At 50.4% G+C, this 16,394-nt stretch overlaps 1 protein-coding gene across 4 annotated transcripts in view; it reads right to left on the bottom strand.

Annotated features, from left to right (window-relative positions):
- GSE1 (Gse1 coiled-coil protein) overlaps positions 1 to 16,394 on the bottom strand; it is a 347,096-nt gene that overhangs the window by 176,111 nt on the left and 154,591 nt on the right. The window contains exon 1 of one of the 4 annotated variants that reach the window (XM_069739425.1): positions 13,760 to 13,917. The exons of the other annotated variants lie outside the window; for them this stretch is intronic. Within the exon in view, the coding sequence (XP_069595526.1) occupies positions 13,760 to 13,793 (34 nt within the window). The 5' untranslated portion in view covers positions 13,794 to 13,917. Of the gene's footprint in view, positions 1 to 13,759; positions 13,918 to 16,394 lie in introns of those variants that run through there. 4 annotated transcript variants of the gene reach the window in all.

The raw sequence follows: 16,394 nt of genomic DNA, 5'->3' as shown, positions 1-16,394 counted from the left end.
CCGGAGGAGCACGGTGCGGGGATAGTGCTGCACACGTTCCGCTCGTGGAGTGATGGCGTGACAAGGGACGCAGTGTCTGCCGGGGGAAGGCCGCATGTGGCAGCAGAGCGCTTATTAATGTGCAGGAACGGCGGAGCTAATGAAGCAGATGTGCGGGAACAGCCGGCTCCTAACATTCGTGGAGTGACGGATTGGTGGGATTTAGAGGGGCCCCCATAGGCTGGAGCGGAGCACCGCGGGGCAAATCTCCGGTACAGCACGAGACCCTGATCTTCACCCGGGTGCAAGCAGAGCGACGACTTCTCTGCTTCTTACACGAGAATCGTGGGCGACTGACAGGACATTCACCTACAATAAGGAGATCATGGCCAGATATTGGGGGGATTCAATCCACATTGGCATTTTCAAGGCTAAAGGTGTCACATAGGCCCAAAATGGCAATAAAAGGGGTCAGTTAAGAAGACTCTGCCCCATCATCAAACTAACAGGCTTAGGATTCACTTCCTCTTCAAGATCCCTGCTTGCTGTCAGGGAATAGAAATCTTCCATCCTGTACACACTGCAAAGTGCATCACTGAGCTTCAATCTGTGGTCATCCAGGTGACGCACAACAAAGCCCAGCATGCTGGCACACTAGGAGCTGTAGTTTATCCAATGATGGGTGTACACTGATGGTTCGGGGTCCGGCCATCGGTGTCACACATTGTCCCGTCTTCTGTCCTGACACTTTGATTTCCAGATTGATATATTGTAACAATCACAGTGGAATGTGGATACAACTGTAACAAACCCTCAGATCAGATTGGGATCGGAATTAACCTCTTCATGTTCCCAATGATTGGGTGATGACCTGAAATTACACAGAAACAATTCACTTAGACTTTCTGGCCCCAACATACTGTGTAGCATTATACAAAGCTTGGTCTTGCTTCATGGTGGTCTCAGTGTAGCCCCCAGCATAGGTGCGACCTCTACCACAAGATGACTGCTATTGTGGGAGATGAGTCCAACAGCACAGAGGATTTCAGGAGAAGAGTGGAAATTTATTGTGTGAGGTCATAGAGTGACATAAAGAAAGGTGCAGGGTCCACAGCAGCACAGAGGATTTCAGGAGAGCAGTGTGCTACTCTTCCTCCTCCATTACTCCATAACTGCTGTGACACGGATGAACTACAGGCACCAGCATGCCCCGTCAGGTGTCACCCAGCAGGCGGTGTTCTCTCGCACATCTGCGCCTCCCGCTCACAATCCTTTGCATTCAGCCGGTTACGGCGCCCGCGCAGGATTCGCTGACAGCGGCTTCATCTTTTATTCATGCCAATAATCTTGGTGTTATTGCCTGCAGAGCGGGATTAACCCCTTCATGCACATCGCAGGCGGGGAGCGCAATAAGCAGAGCAGAAGCGGGATAACAGTGCCAGGTCATAAGACAGAGATGGCGGCTGTCATCTACAAACAGTGCCTCCCCTGTGCCTGGTCGTGTCTGGTACTGCAGCTCCATTGTGGACGTGTCCTTCAGATGCCCCCAGCCGTGCAGTGATCTAGGGCCGCAGAGTGCCCGTTACTCTCCAGTCAGGGTTCCTCTCCTCGGAGGTGCTGGCTGGGCACATGTGATAGACGTGGCGCTCGATTCCACATATTGGCGAGGTGCAGCACATGCTGAAGCCCTAATTGTCGGCATTAGACGCGGCTGCAGCGCTTTATTGGAGACGTGTCACAGCAGCAATGAGGGTCGGTAATCACGGCTTTCTAGCAGCCGCTGCCCCGGAGGCGACACCCCAACATTGCATCGCTGGGGAGCAACTGTGAACTACAAGTACCAGCATACCCGCCAGTCTACAGAACTACAGCAATACCTGCATATTGCTTACATCCAAGCCAAGTACAGAACTACTACCCCCAGCATGTCGAGGCAAACACATGCACGGCTGTGGACATGATGAGAGTTGTAGTTCTACAGAAGTGAGATGGTGAAGGGAGGACGATGCCATACATGGCTCCGATAATCTGAGGTGGGGGTCCTCCATCATCTTATGTCGGGGTTTACATATACACAGTCTCTCCGGCACAGAAGGGGTTATCTGCGGCAGGATGAGACCCTCTACATCCCTGGCACCAGGTGATACAGAGCCACAGGTTGCTGATGGAGCCGGAAAGGATGGGGGTCCCGGGGGAGGGGAGGACTCTGCACCAATAAACCTCTCACATCGACAGCATTGATCGGCAGAGACGGCTTAATTGTCCGGGCTTTCAGGTAGGGGCATTATAATACAATTACAGGCAGCAAATTACCGCGTCCAACCGCACAGCGCACTCAATATCCGCGCCGCTATCAAGATAAATCTACACGCCACAGAAAGGCGGACGACGACCACCTCTAATGGCTCCATTACTGGGAACCAGAAAGGAGGAAATGGATCCGTCCCAGGAGAATGGGCGACGGATGAATGGACGAACAGATGGATGGACGGAGTAGAGGAGATGAGTCGGGCAGCTTCCCCTGCACCTCACCATACAGAAGGGGGCGCCATGTCCCTATTATTATAAAACCTTGCCACATCAAGGGGCGGGGGACCCCAGACCACGACATCGAGCAGCAAAAACTGATATTGGGGGAAATCATGAGGACAACAGACAGGAGGAACTTATGATAAATGGAGGAAAACCCAAAAACTGACAGTAGGAACCCCGAGGGAGCTAATGATTGGCAGGCAGTACCACAAGATTGACAGGAGCAACCCAAGAGTAATAAAAGGAACCTAGAGTGACAGGAGGAGCGCCAGAAGAACATCATTAATGACAACAGAATCTACAGAGTGTAGCCAGGTAGTGCAGGGTTAAGTCATAGCTCTGCAGGTCCTGATTAGGTGCACCTGATGAGCTTTTTCCTAGAACCAGGGCCAGTGGTCACTAGATGTCAGCCTGCTGGATGGAGCACAGTGGAGTGCGCTGCTGGTGAGGGTCCAGCCAATATGTGCACTGTAGCTGGGAGTGTCAGGGTCTCTGTGAATGGAGACTGCGCGGGTCAGCTGGGAAAGCTGAGCAGTCTGTGTGCTGAACCTACAGCCTGTTCAGTGTTAACTGTGCCTGGACTTGAACACTTCTCTTTGCCACTAGCCCGGACTTGAACACTTCTCTTTGCCACTAGACGCTGCCGAAGCTCGGGCTGAAGGTGACACCGAGACTGGTGGTGGTCGGGGAATCGGCCTCTTCTGTGAAGCTTGCTTTGGGGAAAGCACTGTACTTTTAGGGGGAGCCGAACTAACATATGTGCTTTTGTGCATATGTGACTTTAACATTTATTAGCTGTGATACTTTTGTGCCCAGAAGAGCTTGTTTTGGTTTTGAATTTTATGAAAGCAATAAAACTGCACCTGCTTGGACCAAACCCCATTGCCTGTGTGAACGCTGCCTAATACCTACCTGAGAGCGTGGATCCCTACAGGAGAGACTACAGACTGCCCCGATCCCCAGGAGCGGACACATCTGAAATCTAGAACTGTCCGGTCCTCTGCCGTGCCAGTGATCATTCCCCCTGCTACACCTCGCCGCCCCTCTGTATATATGGGTCACATTTCAGGGGTGGGGGCACTGAGACGATTCGGCGGATGCAGCTCCCGGAACGGCACATAATAGCGGTAATGGAATCACATTGCTGCGCTGATCTCGGATCTAAACAAGCAATTACAGGAGACGAACTTAATAAATATCCGGCAATTTCCGCGCTGACCCCTGAGAAATTAGGAGGGAACATTCCTCCCCTCCTGGCTGATTACCATCTCCTCTCCGAATCAGTGGGCGCCACATCCCTGGAAGAGCGCTCCATATTTAATAACGCAATTTATATTCCTCTCTCTCCACATAAACTATAGTAAAGGCGCACTAATGTAAAAATACATCTGGCCTGTCGCCGCTTTATCTTCCCGCGCCGCGTCCGTTCCCCACTGCATCCCTGACTTATGGCTGCGGCTGAGCCTAATGAATAAAAAGGTGCAAATTACCGGAGCTGCTTTAATGCTCTTCATAAAATTACATGATGGAGGCAGGAGCCGCATTCTCCGCGCCGCAGCCCCGCGCCGCCGCCACGTTATAAATAAGCACCACTTAATGGGACTCAGCGCCGGCACGGCGAATGTTACAGCCCAGATCTGAATGCATCCGCCACAGGTTGAATGGACTGATCCCCCCGATCCATCACATGAATTTATGTTAACTGTCTCCCAGAAAAGTCACGGCCCCGGCCCCACGAATGGCGGCCAATCCTTCTAGCGCAGCTTGCCTGCCAATAAAACTGTCACACAGAGATGGGAATCGAGCAAGGGCAGGAGAGCGGGGGAGGAGGGGGATGGTGGCGAAGATTTAATAGGACATCACGCTCGTCCGGCAGAGCAGGTGTTTATCACCCGGAATAATAAAACCGCAATAACGACACCTTCCGACATTTATCAGCGCCATTTCTCCGCAAGGGCAAAGGTCAACTCCCTCCAGTTAATACCTGGGATCATATTCTGCGTCCCGGTCCTTAACCTTTCATCTGCATTAGGGAGACTCTGGGTGCGAGCGGCTGCGGAAAGTGTAAAAGCCCAGATAGAGGTTAACGGTGATCTCCGAGATAAAACCGGCAGATTGTGGAAAATCCATAAGGTTAGGAAAGCAAGAAGTGAGCGGCCGTGGGTCACACAGCGGATACATCAATACGGACGTTACCATCAGTTACAATGTCAGTGCAACAACTGTATATCTCCAACAGTAATCCCATCAGTTACATCCTGTATTATCCTCCAGAGCTGCACTCACTATTCTGCTGGTGCAGTCACTGTGTACATACATTACATTACTGATCCTGAGTTACATCCTGTATTATCCTCCACAGCTGCACTCACTATTCTGCTGGTGCAGTCACTGCGTACACACATTACATTACTGATCCTGAGTTACATCCTGTATTATCCTCCACAGCTGCGCTCACTATTCTGCTGGTGCATATAGGAGGTTCAAATCTAATGCTTCTCACAGCTGATGGTTTGTTTCATATCCAGACAATCCTATGAGATAAACACAGCAGTACAAATCTCTCCTCAGCTGATAGTTTGCGACAATGTATCAGTCTGGGTGTGGAGGATCTTCTCCTATGCGCCGTGTTGGTCCTGTGTAGGTTGTCAGCCTGATGCCCACTCCTCCAGGGCCTCCTATAGCGCAGGGTTAGGCGCGCTCCGCAGGGCACTGGCTATTAGTGACTTTGCTGCGGTCTCCTACCAGTAATGCGGTAAAGTTGCCGCCTCCTTGTTTTTATAATTGCGTCTTTTTGACTTAATCGTTAATTACCCCTTTTTGTTGTGCAGGAGCCGGATGTTCATTTCTAATTCATCGAGAAGGAAGGTTTTAATTAAGCGCGTCCCTGCTGGAAACATAAAGCACATAAATATGGTAATAATGCCGGGAGGCAAGCGAGCGGCCATGTTCACTATCGCGGGAAGGAGAACGGTCAGGTGTCACCTGCGCCATCAGACCATGTGATTCCGGCGCCCCCTGACCCTTCCTTGTATTGGGCTCCTTACTGCCATATCATTGGTCAGCCAGGTAGGAACCATGATGGTGGGATCCCGGGGTCTGCGCCTGTTGGGGTCATCTCAGGGCGCAGTGAGAGAGGTCAGGCGTCTGGTTTACGCCTGTCTATTTTTATCATGGAAGCTCGTTATGTCCCCTATAACAGCGCGGGCGCTTGTCGGGAGGCGTGCGGCTCCGCTGCTATAAATTATGCAGAGCCTTCCATACTGACAGGTTGGAGCAGAAATAATATAAAATCCGGCCTGATGCATAATACATGGCGGCAGCTTGACGCCGGCATTTCTTCCCGGCTCGGTGTCCTTTCGTCGGCACATTTAGGCCCTGGTTCCCGATCTCCGCAGGGTAACACTTCGTCGTCCAAGGAAAGAGCGCGTGAAGCAGCGGAGACGCCTCCTGTTCACACACGGCAGAGAAGGCGATGCACCCCGCCATCTGAACCTGCGCCCCAATCCTTGGGGTCCCCACAACATCCAGGTTTCTCCATCATGCATCCAATGTAACGGCCACACCGTGACTACCATCCACTGAACGACTCCCATGGGCACTTTAGTGGGGTCTCGTTTGCCCCAAGGACAAGTTCGCGGTCTCCTGCAGTTGGCAGAGTACATGGGCGCAGTTTGGCCCAAACATGCAATGTGCAGACGACGTGTGACCTCTGCGCTCGCCGCTGGCCGTGGTGGAACGTTTAAGATGGAATCGCCCTACTAGCCATTGTGCTGGCCGACCGACACTTATCCAGATCGTGCTGCACTGACACACTGTCGCAAAATACAGTAGGCCTGATACATGGCGACAAGCCCCCAGCTGCGAGAAGACGTCTGCAGCCTCTGGAGACAATGTGTCAATTCACTGACAGCAAGTGGAGACCTAGAAAAATCAGTAATTGGAGGGTGACGTATATTCGGAGGTGGCAGGATGGTCGGTCCTTTGAGCTGGACTGATAACAACGAAGATTTACCCTATTTGTAGCAGAGAGGTGGAATGAGAGGGATATTCCCCGATGTGGCCGCTCCTGCGAAAAAACAGCGTATCGGCCCATTCACCTGCATGGGGCACTGACGTCCTGACCACGCACATGCCCCCTCCTCGCCACTGCTCACATTCTCCCCCATCATAACCAGCAGATCCGGACGCCGGGCTCCAGGGGTTTCCTCTCTAGAATCCCGGCAGAACCTTTCATTCTTCTCAAGGATGTTAATAAAAAAAAAAAGGGAATAAATCACCAGAAAATCATCTGGTCACATAAGAGCACCCGCCCCTCAGTGCTGCCCCCCGGTGACACAAGGCTGCCACATCCGTCAGATTCCTGCACCCGCTGCCGCCACATTTACTCCTGATCACAGTCTCTTCTCGGAGGAATTCACTTAATTGAAGCTTTCAGCTCCGCATTGTGGCGGCAGCTCTCATCCTCCCGCACAAGCTGCTCCCGGGGCTTCGGGCTGCATTAATTTTGCAAAGAACAGGTGTCGGATAAAGGATGAAGAGGAGTAGGAGAGACAGCGAGGCGAAGAGCGAGCGAGAGGCAGATGTGTCTGAGGAGCAAGAGTGACACTGAGGAACACGGAGGTACGAGGGGCGCGAGCTAGCGACATACCAGGTGCCCTAGGAGAAGAATTCACAATTGTGGAGCTTCACAGCTGAAATCTATCCAGCATTTATTGTAGTTCTAATGTCTGCAAATGTTGTCAGTCACCTGATGTACCTGCCCCCCGCATTACAGGACCTCAGGCGAGGCAGGAGTCACTCTACACACTTGCTGACAGTTTCCAGCATCAACCAGCAGAATAGTGAGTGCAGCTCTGTAGAATAATACAGGAGGTAACTCAGGATCAGTAATGTAAGGTATGTACACAGTGACTGCACCAGCAGAATAGTGAGTGCAGCTTTGGGGTATAATACAGTAGGTAACTCAGGATCAGTAATGTAATGTATGTACACAGTGACTGCACCAGCAGAATAGTGAGTGCAGCTCTGGGGTATAATACAGGAGGTAACTCAGGATCAGTAATGTGATGTATGTACACAGTGACTGCACCAGCAGAATAGTGAGTGCAGCTCTGGAGTATAATACAGGATTTAACTCAGGATCAGTAATGTAATGTATGTACACAGTGACTGCACCAACAGAATAGTGAGTGCAGCTCTGGAGTATAATACAGGATGTAACTCAGGATCAGTAATGTATGTACACAGTGACTGCACCAGCAGAATAGTGAGTGCAGCTCTGGAGTATAATACAGGAGGTAACTCAGGATCAGTAATGTATGTACACAGTGACTGCACCAGCAGAATAGTGAGTGCAGCTCTGGAGTATAATACAGGAGGTAACTCAGGATATGTAATGTATGTACACAGTAACTGCACCAGCAGAATAGTGAGTGCAGCTCTGGAGTATAATACAGGAGGTAACTCAGGATCAGTAATGTAATGTATGTACACAGTGACTGCACCAGCAGAATAGTGAGTGCAGCTCTGGGGTATAATACAGGAGGTAACTCAGGATCAATAATGTAATGTATGTACACAGTGACTGCTCCAGCAGAATAGTGAGTGCAGCTCTGGAATATAATACAGGATGTAACTCAGAATCAGTAATGTAATGTATGTACACAGTGACTGCAGCAGCAGAATAGTGAGTGCAGCTGTGGGGTATAATACAGGATGTAACTCAGGATCAGTAATGTAATGTATGTGCACAGTGACTGCACCAACAGAATAGTGAGTGCAGCTCTGGAGTATAATACAGGATGTAACTCAGGATCAGTAATGTATGTACACAGCGACTGCACCAGCAGAATAGTGAGTGCAGCTCTGGGGTATAATACAGAAGGTAACTCAGGATCAGTAATGTAATGTATGTACACAGTGACTGCACCAGCAGAATAGTGAGTGCAGCTCTGGAGTATAATACAGGAGGTAACTCAGGATCAGTAACGTAATGTATGTACACAGTGACTGCACCAGCAGAATAGTGAGTGCAGCTCTGGAGTATAATACAGGAGGTAACTCAGGATCAGTAATGTAATGTATGTACACAGTGACTGCACCAGCAGAATAGTGAGTGCAGCTCTGGAGTAGAATACAGGAGGTAACTCAGGATCAGTAATTTAATGTATGTACACACTGACTGCACCAGTAGAATAGTGAGTGCAGCTCTGGGGTATAATACAGGATGTAACTTAGGATCAGTAATGTAATGTATGTACACAGTGACTGCACCAGCAGAATAGTGAGTGCAGCTCTGGAGTATAATACAGGATGTAACTCAGGATCAGTAATGTATGTACACAGTGACTGCACCAGCAGAATAGTGAGTGCAGCTCTGGAGTATAATACTGTATGTACACAGCGACGCAGCTGTTTCTGTAGAATTATATGTTCACTCTTACATGGATATTGGTGTTGAGTTTGCTCTTTATATATCCGGAGTTAGTTTTTGGTTCATTGCTGCACATATTTCCCAGACCGCAGCTTTGTGTGAATTTCGCCTTAGGGGGTCTACAGCTGCATCAATCACGACCCTGTATTCTGGAACACCAGGGGCCTGTAGGTGGCACTCAGCTGATGCGACTGCCAACCCTCCTCGGGTGCCCGGGGGCCGAGCGCTCGTCCTGACAACAATGCCAGTCTTTGTGTTACTGCAGAGTCGGCTGCCGGAGTCAGGAGCGGAGCCAGGCCGCAGTCATCACAATTAATAGCCAATTCTCCCGTAACACCCATCAAATTAAACTGGTGTCCAGGGCCTGGCAGGACGGGCAGCGCTAAGTACCGGCTGATAATGAGGTTTAGTGGACCTGGCCTTCATTTTACTGCCCCTCCAGTCTCTGATGTAAAGATTTCAGGGGTGGAGGAATCTGCTTGTCTGTTCCTCCCAGGTTAATGCTCAGGGCGCCACATCCCACCAGACGTGATACTTCCCACTGCTGAGGGTCCGTTACAATGCATCAGTCTAGACCAATACCAAGTAAACAGATCATTATCAAATATAGGGTGAACTCTCCAGTCCTGACAATTTGTTACAATGTATCAGACTGTTTTTGAGGTTATACTGAGTGTATAGAAATGTAGCGAGCTTGCTGTCGGTGAATGGAAACATAAATAACAATTTTCTTCAGCACCCTAGCAACCTAGTTGTGTTACAATGTATCAGCGCAGTTAGTGACAGTTCCAGATTTGTGCTGCTGAACGGATTAGATACACTGTAGCACATAAGCATGATGACCACTAAGACTTGTTGGATCTCGGGAGAGACGGACCACTTCTGCTTTACGTCAGGCCTTGTGACTGCGGTGGAAAGTTTCCTGCATCTTTGGATACTTTGCTCCAACTCCAGAATAATATATAGATGCAACTAATAAAATGACAGTGAAGTAGGAGCCGGACAGGACAACATGTGTCCCCTGCATTTACAACTTTGTCATTTCCCGCTGTTTTGGGAATAATATCTGAGGACGGTGGGGGATCGGGGGTCGCCTCCAGCTATAAAAAGTGCTGTAAGGATATATCTGGGATGTGCAGATAATGAAGACGGGCCACATATTATACATGAGAAGGCGCCTCCACCTCTCATTAAGGGGACGGTGGATGTGATCCCCGGGGGGACATTACAAGGGCAGGGGAGAAGATTCTCACAAATGGCAGATTTGGAGATTCAGTGCCGCTCAGAAAAGCTTAACTTACAAAAAAACCAAAAAGCTAATGGAAAGATAATTATGACGCCTGAGTCAGACGATGGAGGGAGGGGAGGCAGCGAAAACGCAAACGTTAATTTCTCCCATCACATATTGCGTGGCCAAGGATTAATGGTGGCTCCTCCAGCCGTACGTGCTACAGCGCCGCTAATACACAACATGTCTCCAATTATCCGCTCCCCACAACACAGCGGATGGTGGGCTCATCACATCTGGATCGTGTCAGCTCCGCGAACGAGGCCTGCCACAATCAGTAGGGCTGAGCCAAGCCAGAGCCGCTGCTCCCACCCCAGAACCACTGATCCTATCGGCACCAGAGAGGACGCCGTGATTCAATAAGAGCAAACGAGCCCCGGTAATGGCAGATTCAATTACTGTGTCTTAAAGGTCCAGGGGACGCGCTCATCAATCAGACACATCTGACTCAAAAGATGTACAGGGGACGTGCAGGATACAAGGAACGTGCCGGGTACAGGGAATGTACAGGATACAAGGAACGTGCCGGGTACAGGGAATGTACAGGACACAGGGAACGTGCCAGGTACAGGGGACGTGCAGGATACAAGGAACGTGCCAGGTGCAAAGGATGTACAGGATACAGGGAACGTGCCGGGTACAGGGACTGTACAGGATACAGGGAACGTGCCAGGTACAAAGGATGTACAGGATACAGGGAATGTGCCAGGTACAAAGGATGTACAGGATACAGGGAACGTGCCGGGTACAGGGACTGTACAGGATACAGGGAACGTGCCAGGTACAAAGGATGTACAGGATACAGGGAATGTGCCAGGTACAAAGGATGTACAGGATACAGGGAATGTGCCAGGTACAAAGGATGTACAGGATACAAGGAACGTGCCGGGTACAGGGAATGTACAGGATACAGGGAACGTGCCAGGTACAAAGGATGTACAGGATACAGGGAACGTGCCGGGTACAGGGACTGTACAGGATACAGGGAACGTGCCAGGTACAAAGGATGTACAGGATACAGGGAATGTGCCAGGTACAAAGGATGTACAGGATACAGGGAACGTGCCGGGTACAGGGGATGTACAGGATGCAGGGAACGTGCTGGGTACAGGGAATTTACAAGATACAGGGAACGTGCCGGGTACAGGGGATGTACAGGATGCAGGGAACGTGCTGGGTACAGGGAATTTACAGGATACAGGGAACGTGCCGGGTACAGGGGACGTGCAGGATACAAGGAACGTGCCGGGTACAGGGAATTTACAGGATACAGGGAACGTGCCGGGTACAGGGGATGTACAGGATGCAGGGGACGTGCCGGGTATAGGGAATGTACATGATACAGGGGACGTGCCGGGTATAGGGAATGTACATGATACAGGGGAGGTGCCGGGTACAGGGGGCATGCCGGTAACAGGGGATACACAGGATACAGGGGACGGACCAGTGCCTGAATGTAGAATATAACATGACGCTCAGGAGGACTCCACACACAGCTGCTGATCCGATGCAATGTGTATAAATACACAAATCAGACTCTGTGACAGGTGGAAGTATGCAGCAATAAAATCCCAGGAAATAAACTGATAACTAGTGTCTAAGGCTGATAGAAATGCACTCAGTCTCAAACTTTGCACCTCTGTCCCCGCTTTACATTACAGCACTGCTCCACCTTTCCTAGGGGAGGGGGCCGCTATCAGGGGAGGGGGTTGCTATCAGAGGAGGGGGGTCACGACCAGGGGAGGGGCCAAGCCTTGTAATATATACCGTAATGCATTCAGGAGTGATGCGGTCAGTGATGACTGGACGGTGGGAGGACACCATATCCCTCCATGATGGCAAGAAATACTGAAAACCGCCAAACACTGCTGACTAAAAGGGGTCACCCCATAAATATGTGTATGGGGGGTCACTATACATTTCCTGCCCAGCTCTAGTATATATGCTCAAGTAGAACTACAGATACCAGCACACTTTGCCTTACACCGCTCTACAAGGCACAATATGGAGTTAATAAATGGGGCGATCAGGCGTCCGGCACATTGAGCCTCTAAATGACGGCAGATCCGATTTGTGACTTTATGGTCTCGGATGGGAAGATTAATGCAGCAGAATCGAATAGTAATAAAGTGAAAAATGGAAGAGAAACGGAGAAAATATCACCGTATCCATCCAGTGTCCAGCAGGCGGGAGCCGTGTGGACCACTTATAGCGGCCGTGTCTCATCATTAGTCGCTCTCAGTCATTTCATGTATTCAATGCAAAAATAATTAACTAATTACACGTTTACACAAAGGAGACAACCTCCATCACTACCAGAAAAGTATCCTGAGAAGCAACTGACGGCCACAAGAGCCGATCTACAGGTCACCAACATGGCTGCTGCATCTAATCCCATCATGTGTGATACTGTCTGCTGAGCCTCTCACCATGTAGCCCCACTGATACCCTGCAGTGTGACCGATCCATCACTACACCATCAATACCACTAACAAACTCCTCCAGAGCTGCACTCACTATTCTGCTGGTGTAATGTATGTACACAGTGACTGCATTCTGAGTTACATCCTGTATTATACTCCAGAGCTGCACTCACTATTCTGTTCTGCTGGTGCAGTGACTGTGTACATACATTACATTACTGATCCTGAGTTACATCCTGTACTATACTCCAGAGCTGCACTCACTATTCTGCTGGTGCAGTCACTGTGTACATACATTACTGATCCTGAGTTACATCCTGTATTATACTCCAGAGCTGCACTCACTATTCTGCTGGTGCAGTCACTGTGTACATACATGACATTACTGATCCTGAGTTACATCCTGTATTATACTCCAGAGCTGCACTCACTATTCTGCTGGTGCAGTCACTGTGTACATACATGACATTACTGATCCTGAGTTACATCCTGTATTATACTCCAGAGCTGCACTCACTATTCTGCTGGTGCAATCACTGTGTACATACATTACATTACTGATCCTGAGTTACCTCCTGTATTATACCCCAGAGCTGCACCCACCATTCTGCTGGTGCAGTCACTGTGTACATACATTACTGATCCTGAGTTACATTCTGTATTATACCCCAGAGCTGCACCCACCATTCTGCTGGTGCAGTCACTGTGTACATACATTACTGATCCTGAGTTACCTCCTGTATTATACCCCAGAGCTGCACTCACTATTCTGCTCGTCCAGTCACTGTGTACATACATTACTGATCCTGAGTGACATCCTGTATTATACTCCAGAGCTGCACTCACTATTCTGCTGGTGCAGTCACTGTGTACATACATTACATTACTGATCCTGAGTTACATCCTGTTTTATACCCCAGAGCTGCACTCACTATTCTGCTGGTGCAGTCACTGTGTACATACATTACTGATCCTGAGTTACCTCCTGTATTATCCTCCAGAGCTGCACTCACTGCTCTGCTGAGCCCAGGATTTGTCATGCACTGCCTGTTTCGCCCGCCATGTCCTCCCTGCCCCGCAAGACTACAGAAGGGTCCTTACCTCTGGGGTCAGTTGGAGGGGTCACCCTCTGCATCTTTGCCTGTAGCTTTGCACATGTCACACCTTTTCCACAAGGAAATAAATCAGTAACTTCTGGAAACTTTACATGATATGATGGGAAATTCTGTAACCTTCTTCCTCTAGAAGCGCTAGGAGTGGCAGCTTCAGGTGAGGGCAGAGACTGGAATCTTGCGGCAAACAGACTGGAAACGCGAAGCGACATGTCGACAAGCGGAGGTTAACTCCTTCAAGCATCTGGAAACAAAAAGCGGCACAAACATCTGGAACTGAAGGCAAATGCTGAGGAGAAAGAGGCAACATGTCGTATATATGAGCACATAGGCCCCGAGACTGCTACATGCTACCATAGGGAGCAGACCACCTATCCAGGGTGCGCTACATGCTACCAAAGGGAGCAGACCACCTATCCAGGGTGTGCTACATGATAACAGAGAGAGCAGACCACCAATCCAGGGTGCGCTACATGATAACGTAGGGAGCAAACCACCTATCCAGGGTGCGCTACATGATAACATAGGGAGCAGACCACCTATCCAGGGTGCGCTACATGCTACCAAAGGGAGCAGACCACCAATCCAGGGTGCGCTACATGATAACATAGGGAGCAGACCACCTATCCAGGGTGCGCTACATGCTACTATAGGGAGCTGACCACCTATCCAGGGTGCACTACATGATAACAGAGAGAGCAGACCACCTATCCAGGGTGCGCTACATGCTACTATAGGGAGCTGACCACCTATCCAGGGTGCACTACATGATAACAGAGAGAGCAGACCACCTATCCAGGGTGCGCTACATGATAACATAGGGAGCAGACCACCTATCCAGGGTGCGCTACATGCTACTATAGGGAGCTGACCACCTATCCAGGGTGCGCTACATGATAACATAGGGAGCAGACCACCTATCCAGGGTGCGCTACATGATAACAGAGCAGACCACCTATCCAGGGTGCGCTACATGATAACATAGGGAGCAGACCACCTATCCAGGGTGCGCTACATGCTACTATAGGGAGCTGACCACCTATCCAGGGTGCGCTACATGATAACAGAGAGCAGACCACCTATCCAGGGTTCACTACATGATAACAGAGAGAGCAGACCACCTATCCAAAGTGCGCTACATGAGAACAGAGCAGACCACCTACCCAGAGTGCGCTACATGATAACAGAGAGCAGACCACCTATCCAGGGTGCACTACATGATAACATAGGGAGCTGACCACCGATCCAGGGTGTGCTACATGATAACAGAGAGAGCAGACCACCTATCCAGGGTGCACTACATGATAACAGAGAGTTGACCACCTATCCAGGGTGCGCTACGTGATAACATAGGGAGCAGACCACCTATCAGGGTGCGCTACATGATAACAGAGAGAGCAGACCACCTATCCAGGGTGCGCTACATGCTACCATAGGGAGCAGACCACCTATCCAGGGTGCCCTACACGCTACCATAGAGAGCAGACCACCTATCCAGGGTGCACTGCACGCTACCATAGAGAGCAGACCACCTATCCAGGGTGCGCTACATGCTACCATAGGGAGCAGAGCAGACCACCTATCCAGGGTGCACTACACGCTACCATAGAGAGCAGACCACCTATCCAGGGTGCACTACACGCTACCATAGAGAGCAGACCACCTATCCAGGGTGCACTACACGCTACCATAGAGAGCAGACCACCTATCCAGGGTGCGCTACATGCTACCATAGGGAGCAGAGCAGACCACCTATCCAGGGTGCACTACACGCTACCATAGAGAGCAGACCACCTATCCAGGGTGCACTACACGCTACCATAGAGAGCAGACCACCTATCCAGGGTGCACTGCACGCTACCATAGAGAGCAGACCACCTATCCAGGGTGCGCTACATGCTACCATAGGGAGCAGAGCAGACCACCTATCCAGGGTGCACTACACGCTACCATAGAGAGCAGACCACCTATCCAGGGTGCACTACACGCTACCATAGAGAGCAGACCACCTATCCAGGGTGCACTGCACGCTACCATAGAGAGCAGACCACCTATCCAGGGTGCTCTAGATGTTACCATAGGGAGCAGACTACCTATCCAGGGTGCACCACACGCTACCATAGGGAGCAGACCACCTACCCAGGGTGCACCGCACGCTACCATAGAGAGCAGACCACCTATCCAGGGTGCGCTAGATGTTACCATAGGGAGCAGACCACCTACCCAGGGTGCACTGCACGCTACCATAGAGAGCAGACCACCTATCCAGGGTGCGCTAGATGTTACCATAGAGAGCAGACCACCTATCTAGGGGTGCAGACCACCATTCACACTGCTCGTGGTGCCTTATCACTAGCACATGAAACACAGCAGATTTTCTGCTCTGCGATTTATATACTTGTGCGCGGTTTCTGCGCATTTTGCAGGACCTGTAACCTCAGCGGTGTCTCAGGTGAGAGCCGTAATGTAATTGGTCTGTGAGGACTCGGTCACCAGTTACCCCGGGGTGGAGAGGATTTCAGGAGCTCACCAGCTCTTATCCGCCAAATCCTCTATAAATCCCATTCCGCCGGCAGAGCTCCGTGGTGCAGAGTGTTCCCCCCATATTCCCACCCTCTCTTTCT

The sequence above is a fragment of the Ranitomeya imitator genome, chromosome 9 (genome assembly GCF_032444005.1).
Source record: "Ranitomeya imitator isolate aRanImi1 chromosome 9, aRanImi1.pri, whole genome shotgun sequence".
Taxonomy (NCBI): Eukaryota; Metazoa; Chordata; class Amphibia; order Anura; family Dendrobatidae; genus Ranitomeya; species Ranitomeya imitator.
This window is presented reverse-complemented; position numbering and strand designations above follow the sequence as displayed.